This window comes from Gobius niger, assembly GCF_951799975.1.
Source record: "Gobius niger genome assembly, chromosome: 20".
NCBI classification, from domain to species: Eukaryota; Metazoa; Chordata; class Actinopteri; order Gobiiformes; family Gobiidae; genus Gobius; species Gobius niger.
Genome location: NC_136871.1, coordinates 16,797,712 through 16,816,756, shown reverse-complemented (window position 1 = coordinate 16,816,756; position 19,045 = coordinate 16,797,712). Strand labels below are relative to the sequence as shown.

The 19,045-nt window shown below is 40.7% G+C and overlaps 2 protein-coding genes across 3 annotated transcripts; one reads left to right on the top strand and one right to left on the bottom strand.

Moving 5' to 3' along the window:
• Positions 1-7,911: 7,911 nt before the first annotated feature.
• Positions 7,912-12,261, top strand: LOC306979522 (cell division cycle-associated protein 7-like; the record flags this gene model as incomplete). The annotated part of the gene is made up of 9 exons (XM_079578480.1): positions 7,912-7,920; positions 8,142-8,261; positions 9,928-10,260; positions 10,508-10,600; positions 10,676-10,819; positions 11,475-11,618; positions 11,691-11,840; positions 11,975-12,111; positions 12,228-12,261. The coding sequence occupies 9 exons, from the start codon at positions 7,912-7,914 to the stop codon at positions 12,259-12,261; spliced, it is 1,164 nt and encodes a 387-aa protein (XP_079434606.1).
• Positions 12,262-12,549: 288 nt separating this feature from the next.
• Positions 12,550-17,416, bottom strand: sp1 (sp1 transcription factor). 2 transcript variants are annotated; one of them, XM_079578266.1, is made up of 6 exons: positions 17,366-17,416; positions 16,704-16,771; positions 14,715-16,053; positions 14,279-14,414; positions 13,963-14,153; positions 12,550-13,890 (listed from the first exon to the last, which is right to left on the bottom strand). In XM_079578266.1, the coding sequence occupies exons 1-6, from the start codon at positions 17,370-17,372 to the stop codon at positions 13,595-13,597; spliced, it is 2,037 nt and encodes a 678-aa protein (XP_079434392.1). In that variant the 5' UTR covers positions 17,373-17,416; the 3' UTR covers positions 12,550-13,594. The 2 variants fall into 2 exon arrangements, with proteins under 2 accessions (XP_079434392.1, XP_079434393.1); XM_079578267.1 differs by lacking the exon at positions 17,366-17,416 and adding an exon at positions 17,158-17,291.
• Positions 17,417-19,045: the final 1,629 nt, after the last annotated feature.

Here is a 19,045-nt window from a genome sequence, read left to right as displayed (position 1 = left end):
CGCTACTCCCCTATATCCCCTAGGTGCGCAATAAAAGACTAACCAAGTAAAATAAAACAAAAAGTAAGCAAATTAGACTTAACTTAGCATATTAAAAACTACATAACAAAAAAGAAAACATACTGATGTGCAACTAATAAACAAAAAAGTGACATTTTAGCTTTAAATCAAAAAACTGACAAATAGCTCCTACACTCCGGCCCCTAATTGTGCATTCAATCACAATTACTAGTTCATTAATCAAAAGGAGCTATTCTAACGACCATGTCAGTCATATATTATGTGAGATGCAATATCCTTAAGTTTTTTTTCTTTTTCTTCTGACTGCAAAAATATACATTAGTGACAAGATAGAAAGCAAGATAGAGCAGTGGGAGGTAAGACAGATAGAGTTTTAGTCCATAGCAGCTTCCAGCAGCAGGCAGAGCTTGGTCACAGGCCGGTCCAGTACACTGGTTTTAGTCTTCAGCTGCACAGAACGCACCAGGCCACGAGCATCCATGTTAACGGCCAAGACTCTCCCCATCTGCCAACGTCCTCTGGGGGTAGTGGCGTCTGCAAGCAGCACTATGTCTCCAGGACAGATATTTCTTCTCGGCCTTATCCACTTCTGTCTCTCTTGCATGATGGGCAAGTATTCTTCGATCCATCTTTTCCAGAATATTTCAGCCATGTATTGTACCTGTCTCCACCTTTTCCTCAGGTATAAATCCTGTTTTTCAAAAAGTCCAGGAGGCATGACGGGTTTGCCCTTTAGTGTTAAGATATGATTTGGCGTGAGGGCTTCAAAATCATCTGGATCATTAGAGACTGGTGTGAGAGGTCTGTCATTTAAGATGGCCTCAGCTTCACAAAGCACAGTTTGGAGGCACTCATCATCCACAATCTGCAGCTTGAGGACAGAGGTGAGAATATTCCTGACTGAACGAATCAGGCGCTCCCAGACGCCACCTTGATGTGAAGCTGAAGGAGTGTTAAAGTGCCATGTAATGCCATCCCTGGCCATAGCGCCTTGAATTTTTTCCTGATTTAATGCAACAAGGCTTTCTTTGAGCTCTCTATTGGCTCCCACAAAATTTGTGCCGTTGTCTGATCTGATGGAGGAGACTGGGCCACGTCTGCAAACAAATCTTCTTATTGCATTGATGCAAGAATCAGCATCCAGAGTGTATGCGACTTCTAAATGGACTGCACGGCTGTTGCTGAGCCACTTTGACAGTGTAAATCCACCTTTACTGCAGAGAGCTGTCAAATCATGCACCATCTTTAATGCTTCTTCTTCTGTAGGCAGAGACTTAAGACAATCATCCACATAAAAATTAGATTTGATTGTTTTTACCACTTCAAATGAGAAATGAGGAGCATTGTCTTCGGCTGTTCTTCTTAGAGCATAATTTGCACAGCTTGGTGAGGACACAGTCCCAAAAAGATGCACTTTCATGCGATATTCTTTAGGAGTATGTGTGGTGTCACCTTTAGGCCACCAGAGGAAGCGGAGGAAGTTTCTGTGCTTCTCTGGGACATGAACTTGGTGGTACATAGCTTGTATGTCAGCCATTATTGCTATGGGCTCCTGTCTAAAACGCAAAAGGACTCCAACAACAGAGTTGGTTAAGTCAGGACCTTGCAATAACTGACAGTTGAGTGACGTCCCCTTGTACATTGCAGGGCAATCAAAAACAACTCTCAGCTTGTTTTTCCTTGGGTGATAAACACCATGGTGTGGAATAAACCATACATTTTCAACACTGTCCATCAGCTGGTCCTCAGGAACCAATTCTGCATATTCATTCTGTATCATGTCCTCTAGAAATGCGACGTAATCCGCTTTAAAGGAGCTGTTTTTATCAAACTTTCTTTTTAGACTCTGTAGACGTTGTTCTGCCACACAGCGATTCAGTGGCACTGTGGGATTTTCCACTTTGAACGGTAGGTCTATGCAATAATGTCCATCAATTAAGGATGCTGTATTTTTCATAATGTTCATAAACTTGATGTCTTCTCTGGACATTTCCATTTGTTCTTGAGATGTTTTCTCATTGAAGTCATGATTATATTGTTGAATTAGCATGTTTTCCAGATGTTCTACAGAGATTCTGTTTGTAGTGACAACAGAGCAGCCAATCTTACTCTTGCTCTCACCACGAAGTGGACCATTAATGACCCATCCAACTCGGGTCCGAACAGCATAGGGCCCTTCGTCCTGGCTGTTGATCAGCTCCCACGGCTCCATTACTTTGGCTGCATCAGTGCCAATAAGTAATCCAACTTCAGCATCAATGTCGTGGAGCTTTACACTTTTCAAATATGGCCACTTTTGTATGTCCTCTTGATGTGGAACATTACATTTGGAAACAGGCATAGTCTTTTGTGTCATGACCTCTGGCAGCTCAATATAATCATCATTATCAAGCGCTGCAACTTCAAGTCCAGATATTATGTTTGTATTCACAATGTTTTTGTGTCCCATTGTTCGCAGCAGGACACTTGCTCTTTTGCCTTTCACATTTAGTTTTCTTGAAAGACTTTCTGTACAAAAGGTGCCAGTGCTGCCAGGATCTAAAAATGCATACGTATTTACAGGTGAACTGCACTTTTGACTCCTGACTTGAACAGCTACAATAGACAGCACTGAATGATCTTCATCACCGGCCCCAATGTGGCCACAGGTTTGCGTGGATGTAGTTGAGGCGCTGGCTGGTTGTTGACTGTGTTTAGTGAACACTGTATTGCCATGTTCAATATGCATGACAGTGGGGTGCCTTTGGTGACATACAGCACAGTCCATTCGATTTCTGCATTCTTTGCTTGTGTGACCAGCTTTGAGACATCCAAAACAAATTCCTTTTTCCTTAATAAAGTTTACTTTGTCCTTGTGTGACTTTTCTTTGAAATGAAAACATTTTTCCAATACATGATTTGTCATTGAACAATACAAACAGCTTTGACTTGCAGAGAATTTGTTTTTATTTCCTGTTGCATTTTTGTTTACTTCTGTTACATTTGTGGCAAAACTTCCCTTTTTTCTTTGCTTTGTGTAGCTGTTATTGGAGCTCTTGGGAGTGGAGTGCTGTGGATCTTGGATGTTGCCAAAGAGTGGATCAGATGCAATTTTAACTTGCTTTTCAATGAATGCAACTAGATCAGTGAATAATGCTCTTTGACCATTTCTCTCCTGAAGTTCACAAGCCACACTTCTCCATCGTTCCCGCAATTTGTAAGGAAGCTTTAAAATGATGTTTCTCATATTTGTAGGTAAATCAAGTTCTCTCATATAAGCGATGTGTTCCGTTAAGTTTGAACAACCTCTGAGAAACAAAGAGAATGCCTGGAGTGCTTGTATATCTTCACTTTTAATTGGTGACCAGTTATCAATTTTTTCCATGTATGCATGTGCAATTTTATGTTCATTCCCAAAATGCTCAGCAAGAAGATCTTTGGCTCTTTGATAACCTTGTTCAACAGGTAAATGCTGGCAACTGTGAACCAGGTCTCTCGGCTGCCCCCTGGTGTACTGTTCGAGAAAATTTAGACAGTCACTCCAACTGGACACTTTAATCTCCACACCATTCTCAAACGCTCTGATGAAAGATTTATATTGAAGTGGGTCTCCATCAAAGACTGGAATGGTTCGAGAAGGCAGGACAGAGTTCATATTTTGCTGGACCAACATAGAAGTGATGTCATTTTGCTTTTGCATTATGTCAATCATGCTGGACTGATTTATTTGTGATTGCAAATGAGCACTTTCAACTGATACAGGCGGAGCAGTTTGAGTTATGACTGGAACATTTTTGTTTTGAAGCATGTCAGGTGACTTTTGTTTGGGAAGAACAACAGGTGATTGCAAATAGATACTTTCAAAGGAGACAGGCGGAACAGCTTTAGTTATGACTGCAACATTTTTATTTTGAGACATGTCATGTATTTTTTCTTTGGGACGAACAACAGGTGGTTCTAGTGTTGTGACATGACTGGCACCAGTTTCCATTTGCTCCGGGACAAACACTTGGGCACTTGGATTTAACGTTGGTGTAGCACAACTTTTATTTAGGTAAGAGTTCATGCCATCAGAACGCTTGGAGTAACGAGAAACTTTTGAACCACACTGAGATGAATTAATGTCCAATACATGAATCTTAGCGTTTGTAACAGCAAGTTGAGTTTCAAGTTCGAGTTGTTCCTTTTTCCTTTTAAGTTTTTCACTTTCAATACGGATTTTTTCCTCCTCTGCTTCAATTTCATGTTTTTTATTAAGAGCAGCAACCCGCTCCAGCAGTGCAGCTTTATCGACTTCTGCTTTAAGGCGCGCTGACATTATGGAAGAAACATGCGATGCTTGAGAGCTCGTCTTTGAAACATTTGACTTATTAGTGCAGCTCACATTCGAGGCACTGTCCTCTGGATTTAAATCATCAACAGGTTTACCGTCGTCAGCGTTTGGCGACGCATTTGAATGACCGACATCACGCAGCCAACATTTGACACGATCCGTGAATTCACAGTACACAGTCATTTTATTTGCAATGTGTTCGTTTTGCCTTGTAAGTTCATCTGGAGGTAAAGGCAATTTTACGAAAGCATCGTGCGCATCCTTTACGTCTTGGTGACGTTGGATAAACACGTCCAAAAGTGAAGCGACATTTTTAGAATTGTCCTTTGAAGCCATTAAAATGTTCAAATCCTCCATCAGCCTTTTGGCTTGTTTGTTCTTTGCATTCCGTTTTTCTTGACATGTTTGCAATTGCAAGCTCAATCCTTTAAACGTGAATTTCTGACTCCTTTTGGGTGAAGCTTGTACATTTTCAACATTTGATTGTGCTTTTGCGACATTCGACATTTTCAACAAAACACTTTTAAAGGTGGTCTTTTATGATTCAATTTTCAAGAGATGCACAAGAGTTCAGAGCAACAAATTCAATCTTTCATTCCAAAGTTGTATGCGTCAGCTTGGTGCGGTGCATCTGGTGGTGCGTAAAGGTACTGCAGCATTAATCCAACCTTTGATTCCTCGTCGACAAAAGTGTATCTTTTATTGATCGCTATCATCAAACTCCAATCGTTTGGCCGTTTTCCTTTACAGCATTAGCAATCATTTTACGTACCATTGTCTTTGAAGAGCAGAGCATTTGTTAGTTTGTTGTGGGCGAGGCAACTTTCCCGCTGAAGACTCCACAGAACAAAAGGCGTTGGATTAAACAATCTTTACGATGCCATCCGCGCATTAATCCATTGTAATCCTTTAGATCTTGATCCGATGAATCCTCCTTTAGGTCCACGGGCAGGTTTTTTACTTATGTAGTGAGTATTTGTCAACAAAAACTTAAACTTAAACTGCGACATAAGAAAACTTCAAATAAACACTTCAGACGCACCCTGGGTTTTTGGTTTACGCAGCATTCAAAAGAGAGCAATGTCCAAACAAACTTAAAGGTTCAAACAGAGGGTTTATTTTCCAGATTTGGACGGCAAACAGCAAGATTTCATGTAAGGCCTACTTGCTGCCTCTCCGACGTGACTGGTAAAAAACCATTAGCCCACCCAGGTGCGTGTTGGACAATGTGCGCTACTCCCCTATATCCCCTAGGTGCGCAATAAAAGACTAACCAAGTAAAATAAAACAAAAAGTAAGCAAATTAGACTTAACTTAGCATATTAAAAACTACATAACAAAAAAGAAAACATACTGATGTGCAACTAATAAACAAAAAAGTGACATTTTAGCTTTAAATCAAAAAACTGACAAATAGCTCCTACAATTGGATTTGTGTTGTCAGATTTGTAGATCAGTTTATGGACAAACTGTGTTTTGTATTTTTTCCTAACAAGTTACATTTTATTTATCTGTATCTTTGTAATTGATATTGCACTTTACAAGCTTCTCAAAGCGCTCCATTGTACCATTATTGTAAACGTAGGCCTCGTGTATGGCCACAGCTGCCCTGGAGCAGCTAATATTGTGTATCTATGGTCAATATGTGCCAAAACACCTCTGACCACCATCAATCACTTACTGTGTTAGTTACTGTATGTGTCTCGCCTAAGAACAACATACAGTGGTCAGAGTTGCAACTGAACGGTCAATAAATCCCTGGATGAAATATTGTAAGGAATAAAATCACTGCACAACCGAGCTTTTTGTCTTCAGCCTGTTTGATAATATAGTTCAGGATGGGTGGGGTACCTACCATTTGACATATTTTAGTCTCGTGGTAAAAGGACCCACAACCTTTTTGTGTGTGTGATAGTGACTTAAAGAGGGGTATTATGCTTTTTTCAATCACATAGCACCAGTCTATAGCACACTACAATCATGACGAAACCTTCTGTTGGTCTGTAAATGCAGTAAATTAGAATAACTGCCTTGTATAAAATGGCTCTCTCAAAATGGCTGTAGCGAATGTCTTGAAATAGGCCTCTGTCTCTTTAAGAACCTCTGACTCTTTCCGACACGCCCCCTCCACACGCTGTCTGTGGCATCAGTGGGGAGGGGGTTCTGCTGAGGAGCAGTGGTTGGTTACTCGGCTGGTGACGAAAGCTCGGAGGCGTCTCCAGGAGGTGGGGGCGTTCCTAGGAGGACTCAGGCAAATCTATCCCTAAAATGGCTGCCATCAGAGTTTTTACAGATTACTCAAAAATACATGAATGTGCCAAGGCAACACTTCAGGCATGTTTTTAATGAGGGAGTGACATAATAACATGATGTAAAGCTTGAAAAAGTCGATTTTGCATAATACCCCCCCCCTTAAAATACTCTAGCCATCCTTCTACTGGCTATGAACTTAAAGAATAGAAATGTGGTATTTAAGTAAGTCTACCTGACATGACTTCCAGCTCAAGGTGTAGCTTTCAGGAGGCTATCGGATTGGATCAGATCGCAATACTTTGTGCCGGAATACCAAATATCAATAATTTATCAAGTATTGCAATACTTGTGTTAGGTGGCATTTTTTATCATCACTCATTTGTTTTCCAGTAACAGTTACACAGCACTTTGTTACATTTTGTGTTAATACACTTTGGAATTTTAACACTTCAATAGATGTCACATGGCATTTGGTTTATGAACTTTATAAACATGGCAGTTTTCGTTTTACACATTTTAAGGTAAACATATCGTTAGCCACAAAGCATAACTGCCTAAGTCATTTTGTATTGTTAAAAAGGCAATAAGAGAAAAACAATGTGTTTCCTATAACACAACTTTTTACATGTTTTCCAAAATCAAAACAAAAATGAGTTAGGCAATTATGCCATGTGCCGAACGATATTACTTACCATAATTACTTGTTGTAACGTAATAGAGTTCGGAAATGTGATGTCATGTTGCTAAGCATTATGGGATTAGCAGCAATTGCAAACTAATGGATGTTTTAAAAGTTTAAATACTGGACTTATTGTTTACATTAAAACACTTGGACACACAGTGAGTTAGATGTATTTACCAGCAGTAACTCAGCAGCTAATGGAGTTGTGCCACTTCTTTTTTCTCTCCACTTTTTATACTGTTTTTAGCTGATGTTAGTCAATGGAAATGTATGCCAACAGCTGCAAAGATGGCGGATCTCCATGGTAACTATCGGGCCCTCAGTAGGCTATCGTGATACGCATCGGATCGTGACAAAAGTGGATAATTCCAGCCCTAATAAACAGTGACTGGATGTTACACATTGATTGTCCTAGTAATGAAAATGTTAGTAGAAAAAAAAAAGTAAAAAAAAAAATCAGTTACCATAGTTACCACCATGGAATTCTCAGATGCCCTCCGCCTCAATTTTAAACTGTTGGTAATTTATCACGTGCGTTTTGCCAGTTGAATGTTGGTACCCTATGAAAGTTGTACTTGACCATGAGGCCTAGCCAACATTTCCTAATTTTAAGGTTAAAAACATTACAAAAGGGCCAAAAGAGATGCACGAGGTCAGTCAACCACGCCTGGTCTCTAACTGTAAAAAACACGCATGTGCTGCTTGTGATCATTGATTGGACAAAAGCACGTGCGGCGCCTGGTCTGTTTGCTAGTTGACACCGTTGACACCGTTGACACCTTTCATCGACGGAAAATGGTAAAGACAAAATAAAAGATAAAACAACTGTAGCCATAATTTTCAAATGAATGCGTTTGCCATATTTGTTTCCAGGCTGTGTTTTTTGGATTGCATTCTCTCACCAAAGAACTTGTTGAAGTTTTTGAGGATTCTGACAATGACAAGACATTTTACGGATTTTCTGAAGATGACCTAACCGACCACGACAATAAGGTAAGCTAGCACTAACTGTTTAGACTCCTCAAGATGTAGTTAAATATTATCATCAGTAACACATGTTGGCCTACAAATGAATAGCACAAAAAGCCAGCTGTTCCTTTTGTATTTTCTCTCAATCAGTATTAATTTTGACAACATATTTTAATTTAGTTTTAGTCTTGTAATGTAATGTAATTTTAGTCGAGATTTAGTCGAAAAAATCTTTTCAAATTTAGTCTAGTTTTAGTCGACTAAAATTGCAAGTAAATTTAGTCGACTAAATTTAATCTTTAATCTTGTTCCTCTGCTTCATGGAGCTGCTCCACATGAACAAAGCTCAGAGCTGATCCTTTGGCAGAGAATTTACATGATCTGAGGCTCTTTCAGACGGTCAATAGAAGTTTGGATGATTTTAGTCTCTCCCTTCTATTTTTATTTAGTCTTATTTTAGTCGACTAAAATATCTGGACATTTTAGTCATAGTTTTAGTCTCATGAAAAACTTTTAATTTAGTTTTAGTCTAATTTTAGTCGTCAAAAATATCAGTTTGACTAAAATTAAGACTAAATATTTTAGTCGACGAAATTAACACTGCTCTCAATCTTGAGGTGCCTCTATTTACAATGTACATCCAAACACCAAACAAACAAACTAAAAAAGTGTTTGCCCAAAACCTATTTAAAACTATTTGTGCTTTGTGATGGAAATGCGCTTGTGCCAATAAGTTTACATTTATATTTTATTTTTTGGGCCATTTCTCCAAGAATACGCAAAAACCTTTTTTTCACTCATGGTCAGTGATGTTGTGAAGCCATTTATTGTGAGAGAAAAAAAAAAGTGAACTAATTTCAAATCAGCGTAACAAAGGAAATGCCAAAATGACCCTGTTGAAAAGTTTACACACCCCAATTCCTAATACTGTGTATTGCCCCGTAAGCCTCAATGACGGGTCGTCTTATGGGGAAAAGTGTACCATGCCTATTGTGAAATCTGGAGGTGTTTCGGTGATGCCACAGGCTGCAGCAGAATAAAGTGGGTACTCAGTGCTTCATTTGTAAATTTGTAGTTTCAGGAACACTTTTGGTCTGATGTGATGGATTCGGGGAACAGGCCAAAACATTTGCTGGAAGACTCTCATTAAACACCATTATATCAGATCAAATCTTTCCCGGATCCTTTATCCTAAAAGACTGAAAATTGGGGGAAGGCTTAAGCACTGTGGGTACCCCCATATAATTGAACCATTGTGGGGAGAGCTCAAACGTACAGTTCATGCAAGACAGCCCAGGAATTTTGCAGGAACTGGAGGCTTTTTGCCAAGAAGAATAGGCCGCTTTACCAGTAGATTATATACAGAGCCTTCTCCACAACTACCACAAAAGACTCCAAGCTGTCATTGATGCTAAAGGGGGCAATACACAGTATGAGGAACTGGGTCATTTTGGTGTTTTATTTTGTTAATGGTGATTGAAATTTGAAATTGGGTCACACATCGATTTTTTTTATTCCACAATAATTGGCTTCACAACATCACTGACCATGTGTTTTCATTCATATTCTTTGAGAAATCCCTCCAAAATCCACCAGGGTGTGCAAACTTATTGGCACAACTGTAGATGGAATAAATTAAAATGTGCTGCTGCTGTTATTGCATCTTTTTTTTTTTTCATCATTTTGTCAGACTTTGGAAAATGAAGACGGATGGGAGTCTCCTGAAATTAGATCCATCAAACAGGAAAGTGCATCCAAACCTGCCCAGCCCTTCAAGCTTAGGGTGGCTCTGCGCTCAGCACGCTTCAACCATTCCTCCTCAGATGAAGAGTGCAATGAAGATGCAGAAAAAGATGCGAAAGCAAATGTCGATAAAAAGGCACCTAAAACCAAAGATGCCAAATCTGAAAAGGAGGAAAGATTAGTGGCACGTCTGTCTCCACTGAGAGGTGATGCATCTGATTCTGCAGAAGAGTCCTTTTTGACCAAGAGGGAGCAAAACATCAAAGCCAACAAAGCAATGGTAAAGTCAACACAATATTTATTGATTTTACTCAGACTTGTGAAGTTACGGTTAGTTTTTGGTAGTTTAGACGAGTAGCATCCACTTGACCCACCACTTCCAAATCTTTGCAAAGACATCAACCGCTGTAATCACGGGTGAAGAGAAGTGAAACATTTGTGTAGTTGATTAAAGACTAAATATAATAGGAAATCTAGAGATATCATATATTTTTTAACTTCTTAATTTTTAATCTCGTCTTAACCAGCTGGCCCAGTTGATGGCAGATTTGCAAAAGATGCCTGGAGGTGCTGGACTTCTGAAAAAACAAGCAGGCAAACAAGCAAAAAAGAAAAGTTCTGTAAGTATGTGTTGTACGGTCTATAAGCGTGTATTTATAAATTGCTTATGATAATCTGAAATATTTCATATGTAGCATCAACCACGTTCTGGTGGGAACTTGAGGAAGAATCCCGAACGAGTGTCCCGTCGGCGTACTCGCTCGATGAGAGGAAGTGACGAACCCACGGAGGCTCAGGATGAGGAACTGGAGCTCACCTTGGAGGAAGAACTATTGGAGGTATCTACAATTAAACAGCAATGTAATGTAGACCTACATCAAACCGCCTCTTCCCATCGGACTTCGGTAAAGGGCTGCGGACCTTTCCCACCATCTTTTCCGACACAAAGAATACATTTTACGGGTGTTAACCGAGCTTGATCTTCAGATGAAGGTGCGCTGTTTACGTCCTCCTCCATGTTTACATGCGCGGAGTGATATGAGCGTGATTTTGGCTCTGACCTACTTAAATTCTCGATGCTGATTGGTTGAAAATCGAGCTCAACCGTTTTACATGTCTCAATATGAAGTCAATATAGTGCGCCAATAAATCATACTTTTTTCATTAACTGCAGGATAATGCGTGGAGAACTTTTTGCTTGGATTCCTTTTATTAACGTTGAACAGTTTGAGCAAAAGAAAAAGTAGTGCCCCGTTTGTCGGAACGAAACTGAACAATACAGTTCACGTACAGCGGCCTACAGGTGTAAATTGAAATTTACACTCAGATAAATTTTTTTGTAAACTAGAAAATTGGAGGCAGGGCCTTAGCCTATAGTATGTAGTGTTTTTTTTTTACAAGGTGATTTTTTCTTTTCTAATAATTATACCAAATTGATCTTGACTGCAGAATGTATCAATGTATTTATTAGGTCAAGTCTTTGAAATGTTTCAGGTCAGAGGAGCGCCACAGCGCCGTGGAACCCCAAGACCAAATCAGACCAAACCCCATAACATTCGTCCTGTAGAAGACATAACCGAGGAAGAACTGGAGCTGGTGGCAGACAATATGACAGAGAAAATCTACAACAAAGCGACGGTATGAATTAGACTGAACAATGCTGTAGTCTTAGGCAACAATGGCCTTACACTAATGTTGATTGTCATTTAGGGCTCTACCTGTCATCAATGCCGACAGAAGACCATAGATTCAAAAACCTGCTGTCGTAATGAGGGCTGTCGAGGGATTCAAGGCCAGTTCTGTGGGCCCTGTTTGAGGAATCGCTATGGAGAGGACGTCAAGAAGGCTCTGCTAAACCCAGTGAGTCACATTTTAGGAATACTGCAGATACAATTATTTACACATGAGCTACAAAACAACATAACCAGATTTCTTTTGTTGTTAAAATACAGCACTTACTGTTACATGTTCAATTGTTCATGTTGTCATTTCAGGAGTGGCACTGCCCTCCATGCCGAGGCATTTGTAACTGCAGCTTCTGCCGTCAGCGCGATGGACGCTGTCCAACTGGTATCCTCTTCCCTCTGGCTCAGTATCATGGATTCTCTGATGTTCATTCATATCTAACAAGGTATTAAGTGTTAGATTTAACTTGAATGTCTCTTCTTTTGGACTTGCACTTTTAACTGAACAATTTAAAATGGCCGCTTACATGTACTCAACCCAAATTATTGCTCTCATTTACAGTCTTCGGAACAAGGTGATCAAAGAAGATGTATAATTCTACATCAAGTGCTGTACTAAGTGTTTAAGTGATTTTAGAAAAAGTTTCTTTAAATCTGTTGGAATAAAATTAGCTCAGTCCATGTTCATAAACATTTTAATACAGTTGTGTGCTATTATAGTATACACACTAAACATCTGTTATTGGAAGTATGAAAAACAAAATTAACAATACAGATGTGTATATTTTTCAAATAAAGACATTTAAAGTAGACCTTTTGAAGATATTATTTACATAACGTCCTATGACTTATTTTTCGTGGTACAAAACAAAATGGTGGTAGTCAACTGAAAAGGGTAATACACGATTAAGGGAAAACAAAATGAATTCAATATAAGGGAGGATCATTCTTTAAAGCAATATTCCAATTCAACTTTAGACCACCACTGGTTGTAAAGCTTCAATCTTTTACCACGATGTGAAGCAGTTTTTATACATTTTCATAAAAAGTCAGATATTGGATTACCATTTCTCTAATTTAAAATAAACTTGGCTTATTTTGAGATGTGTCGCATTGTAAACTGATAAAGTTTAAACAGTGATTATGGTTTGAGAAGCAAGCCCTCACAAAGCCAGGCTCTGTCCAAACTGCTTCGTAATACAGCCCTATGGACTGTGCAGGGTACGTTCTGCTTTGACAGACTGTTACACTTGCACATAAAACTCTAATATAACGAGGTTAAAATGATTGTGCTGTAAATTTCAAACAAAGGCAAATCATGTATGCAATCATGCTCTGTAAAAAGACCATGCTTAAACTAACATTTACATGAGCAAAATATACACATGTCTAAATAGCTGAGCCAAGATAAACATATGAAAGTACGATGGCTTAAGTTGGTACCTACAAAAAGGTTAGAGTTACACTTACAACACATTTTGGCCCTGTCGTAGTCACCCATTTTTAAGGCTTGATTTAACGTCTACATTACATTTATTTTATGATTGTGAATTTGCTACTGGGTGTTCAGTCCAACCTCAATAACAAATTTTAAATTATGTAAAAAAACAAACTGAAAAGTAAGCCCTTGAGTAAAGGTTTGTTTGACATTTCAATACATGTAGAGATTAGTTCCTGTGTCAGGAAGTCAATCTCCATTTTAAATTCACAATCGAGTATAATCTTCACACAGAGTAAATTACCACTGAATATTTCATTATAAACTGCTCACTTGACTATTGCCACATATTTCACAGACTGGGAAATCCCACTTTAAAGCAGAGCCCATAAAAATAGTGTCAGTGTTGCATTCCAGTCAAACATTTGTCTGAAGTTTCCAAGGGTTCTTCAGTTGTTCACCCTCATGTCCAACCTTTCCTCTTACAACTGTCAGAAGCTGTTTCCATTAAGCTGGTGAAGGTTGATCATATTGATGCCGTTGCTGGCTAACCGAGCTATGCTCTCGGCAGACAGGGTCTCCATGGTGACAATGGTATGATCTCCCGCTGCCACCGCTCCAGAGCCTGCCTCAGATCCAGCAGCAGGAGACCCGGCATCCACAGACACAGGGACAGCAGCGCTGCTCGAAACGCCCTTCTTATTTATGTGGGTCTTAATGTGCTTTGACAAGTGGTCACTGCGCATGAAGCGTTTTGGACATTCTGGACATGCAAACCTTTTTTCACCTGCAAAAAGAGAGGAAAGATTAATCGACTGCTGATATAGAACAATTCTGCGTGTGAAATAAAACCAGTCACCTGTGTGTGTTCTTCTATGGCGCTGAAGTTCATCTGAACGTGTAAAGCGTTTACCGCAGAAGGACCAGCTGCAGGCAAATGGACGCTCACCAGTGTGCCAGCGGAGGTGGGCCCTTAAGTGAGAGGTTTTGCCATAGACTTTCCCACACCCAACAATGTGACAAATGTGTTGCTTCTTCTTGGTTGGGTCTCTTTTAAGTGTAAACAGTGCACAGATTAGGAAATTTGATTAATACAAATTAGAAATATTGTCACTTAGTGGCAAATTTGAAGACAAAAGCGAAATACTATTGGTGATGATTAAATTTTAACATACCGTCCATCTCCATCTTTGCAAAACGGGCAAGTACAGGCTTCTCTTCTGTTGCGTCGTCCTTGTGGAGGGGAATCTGCATCATCTACAGCAGTGCCGTCATTCAGGACTTCACCACTCGAGTGCAGTTGCTGCTCCCCTGTAAGAGTTGAGCGCAGTTTTCTTTTATAAATATATTTTGTACATTCAACAACAAGCTTCACTTGTGTAAGTAAAGACCAAGAGATATCTTTGCCATTAGCAAGAAAAAAAAAAAAAAAAGACACCATAGATCTTTGTCTGAAAAACTGGTTAAACCTGTCCACACAAAATGGGCTCCAAACAAACAGAGAAGGAAAGTCAGTTTCTACTTGGTAAAAGATACGTATGGTTAAAGCAGAAAAACTGTTAAAAACAAACAGAAGATTTTTACAAGTGCCGCTCAAAGGCAATGACTAACCTGGCTGGCTGGCAATGGTGATTGGGAGACTTTGTAGTTGGTGCATCTGCAGCCCAGAGTTCCCGAGGGAGTTGAGGTTTATGGTTTGAATGCCGGGGATCTGGACTGCGTTGACGGATACTCCTGCTGCTGAGGCAGACGCCTGAGTCTGGCCCAGCTGAGGGATGGACTGCACTGGAGCCAAAGTTATCTGTGCCCCATTGTGACTTTGGATCTGAAGTGTCTGCCAGCTTACCTGACCATTAGGCCCAACCGTGCGAAGCAGGATGGGGCCTGTGTTTGGCATTATCTGAAGGTTTTGAAGTCCTTCTTGGGTTAGGGTGGGCGTAGCGAACATCTGGTTAGCACCAGCCTGGATGGCCTGAAGAGAATTGCCACTTTGGATAAGCTGCTGGGGTTGAATCAAAATCTGCTGTGGTTGCTGTCCTTCCCTATTATCTGGTTGAATGGTTACACCTAGTGAGGAGGTTGAATTCTGCTGGAAAGCATTGTTCTGTGTTTGGGTTAGTCCAAAAGCAGATGTCTGTGTAGTAGTTGTGGGGGCACTAGTAATGAAAGCTGTACCACTGTTGGACACTGGCTGTTGCATAAGTTGATTTCCCTCAGCGTCTCCCCCACTGTTAACATCTCCAGTACTGGTTGCCCCAGCACTAACTGGTAAAAGGGTTATGTTTCCATTCAAGGAGACAGGCATATTAGCTAAGAACTGCGCTTGATTTTGAAGAACACTATTGCCCAGGCTTATGTTCTGTATTGGTATAGCACCTTGAATCAGGCTTGGCATTGTTATGATGTTCCCTGCACCCCCGGCTCTATTGGTTGTAGCTATAATCTGCTGTCCATTTGGAGATGACACAATCTGGAACTGTGGTGCTGCGGTGGTTGCTGCAGTCATTGCCGAATCCTGCTGAGCCTGAGTGAATTGCAGTGGCTGGCCATCTACAGTCTGAAACTGAGGAATTACCTGGTACTGAATGTTAGGCATAACACCTGATATAGTGGTAAGGAGCTGCTGACCCTGCATTGAAGGAGCCTGTGCCACTACATACTGCTGCTGCTGAGGCTGCTGTGCCTGAGTGCTTACAGCAATTGAAGATGGGGATAGAATTTGATGGGTTTTTCCTACTTCTCCTACTATGGAGTCAGTGGTGACAGTACTGGTGCCCGAGGAGGCCTGAACACTCAGTGGAATGACCTGCCAACCATTGGCATTAGAGGAGAAAACATCTGCATTCATGTCCAGTTGTTGCTGTTCATCAGCAGAATCATTTTCCCCAGGATTGTCGAGTCTACTGCATGTTGCGGCCAACAAGGCAAGTGGCGATGGTTGTTGTGAATCCTGAAGGAAAAAAGAAATTATTTATTTATATTTATATTTTTATATATATATATATATATATAAAAATAATAATTGGCTGTCAAGGCAAACGAGTTTATTCAAAGCAAAGTTAATTCCAAACTTGGGAAACTTCTATTATTCACAAACTATAATAAATAAATTACACACATATATTTGAATGGCATAAATGATTAAATATTCGTCATCAGTGATCTAATAGACTAGAGCAGTGAGCATGAATGTGAATCAGGGTGGGACCTGACCACATGGGAGGGAATACATTTTTTCCACAGAAGCGGCGGGCTCGGCTTCCCCTCCCCCCAAACCCACCCATCTCCCTCCCACACTTTATTTTGCCCTATAAAGTGACGCGGTGCTCTAGCCACCCCCTCCAAGGCAAGCCAAATGGGCCGAGCGAGATGAACATAAAGAGCCGGCCTTTGAGGGTAACACCCCGTGTGGGCGAAATTTACCTGCCCATTCCCCACCCCAGTGACATGTGCTCCGACGAGAAAATCAACAACCCGTCTCTGAGCCCAGAAAGTGGTCTGCCATGTTCTCAGAACGACTGGTTAAATGTACTATTGCGCACTTCTCCAGACGTGTTACCAAACATAACATTAACGTAATAACAAACACTCATAACCTACTTGTGAGCTTCGCTTCTGCTTGAATCCGGCTCCGCTTTCCGCAGCGGCCATTTCACCCTGCTGCTGATCTGCGGAAGAAAATGTGTTTAAGACGACTCAAAAGTATCAGTAGATAATGAAAGCCCCAAGTAATGCACTATACGAACTACAGGGACAAAGATTACAGCACATAATAGAGGAAATATGCGTACATACAATGTCTACATAGCACAGGAACTTAACGTGTCTCCTTATACGAGAAGTCAGCCACAAGTGCTAAGTTAAGGGGCAGCTAGCCCAGGAGCTAAGCTACTCCAACTCTCCACAAGTTACTACAGAGCTCACAGGGCATTACACAAGTGGGAGAAATACACTGCCAACACAATTAAACACAGCATTTTAGGACATTTCCCCCTTTTATGAAAACTTTTTGTTGAATGAAAAACATGTCCCAACAACAGAAGTTACGACTAACCTGTTAGCCCACTGGGTTGTAGCTAATGTTGTTGCTTGCGTAGTAGTTACCGACTGTAACTTTGTAGTACTTTTGAACTACTTGAAATCATTCTTTAATCCGGAATAAAATATAGTGAAAACCATTAAAATTCGACTTCTATTGTGTAGTTCAACAGCTTCCAGCTAGTTACTGCTGTGTGAGATGAGAGGATAAAAAGCCCACTTACTGCTCATAATTTGAAGACGGGAGGAGTTTCTGTAGTCTTTTTCGGGTTGACAACTTTTCACGACTTCAAACAAACTTGAGCGCCCCCCTATGAAGGAGAAACGCGAGTGCGCTTGATTCACTCACCTCCGCTCACCGCCATTGAAAAGTGTGTGCACATTTTCACGCTTTCACGGACTTAATTCACTCGATAGGCAGTTTAGCAAGTACGAATCAATGGGGTCGTTTTGCGGTGTTTAGCAAAGGATAAAAGTTGTATTTTTCAAACCACTTTACTGCGCAAAGTTTTGCCGCCTGCCCTAAGTTGAAAGCATGCTTGTATTTTTGTTCCTCGTGAATATGTTTGGAAACGCACCCCTCTGTGATTGACAGCTGAATGGTCCAATCACAGTTGCGCTTTGCCTGAACTACGTTTACCATTGGCTGATCCGGTGGATAGTTGAGCGGGCGTTAAGCATGGTAGGTTCAACCAGGGGAATGTGTGTGTTTAACAGTTTCCTGATTATTGTTTAGGCCACAAGACACACTGTGTTCATTTAGAACTGTGCGAATTTCGTTCATAGCATTAAATGATTTGTTGACTGTGTTATTCCACATCTGTTTAGGGCCTCAGTGGTCTTTAGCAGAAAGGCGGTATGAGGAGAATTGCCTCCGTGGCTAAAGGCCACTCCCCGTGGCGCCCTGTGGGCTGACGTGGAGGCGGGAGGATTCGGGATCTGGGAGGGATAATAGATGGCTGGTACTCATCTTTGCTTGTACTTGTCCACTCTGGGAGGGGAACTTCGGAGCACGGGCTGGATATGGGAGGGCTTTTCCTGCCTGGGGGCCGTCGTGAAGTAGCACATGTGTCCATGTAAACAGGACTGAGGGTGGAGTCCATCCTCTGGCCAAACCTACTACCATCAAGCCCAACGAGCCTTCACATCTTTGAGCCCCCCTCCCCCCAATAAATACATAATAAATATTTATGTATTGTAATAATAATAACAATAATTATAATAACCTGAGCCAAACCCGAGGGACCTGGTTGGCCTGGTGATTGCACTGGAAAAAAGCCTGGATAATAGTAATAATGATAAAATGCATCTGTCTATTTTAGTGCTTTCCTGGGCACTCGAAGTTACTTTGCATTGCATTATCAGAGGCAGGTAGAGCAGCTAAAAAAATGTTGTAATAGTAGCATTTAAGGGAAGTTTTTTTTTTCTTACTCAAGTCTGAATGCAGATACTTCAAAATAATGTTACTGAAGTTACAAGTTAAAAGTACGGTATGATAAAACTACTCTCAGTTACTTCAAAAAGTTCATCAAATAATGTGCCCTGGGGTAGACTGACTGAAGCAAGGCTGCCAATCTGCTTTGTGCCCAATGACCACTTACACACATTTACACAGGCAAGATGGCTAAAGTGTCCTGCCCAAGGACACAACATTAACCGGCACCTGCTGGGATTCAAACCTCTAGCCTCCTGTTTTAAAACGCTCCACCATCTGAGTAATTGTTGTCCTGTTTTGCTTTAAGTGTGTATTCATTCCTTTAAAAATGTACTAAAAATATTTCGTGAACTATGTTAGTGGTATAAGTTATGTGAGTCGAGTCACAGTAACACAGACTCAGAATTGACCTATAGCGCTGACATTCTGTGGCGTATAAGGAGTGGATGAAAAGGGTTAGTGGTTTTTG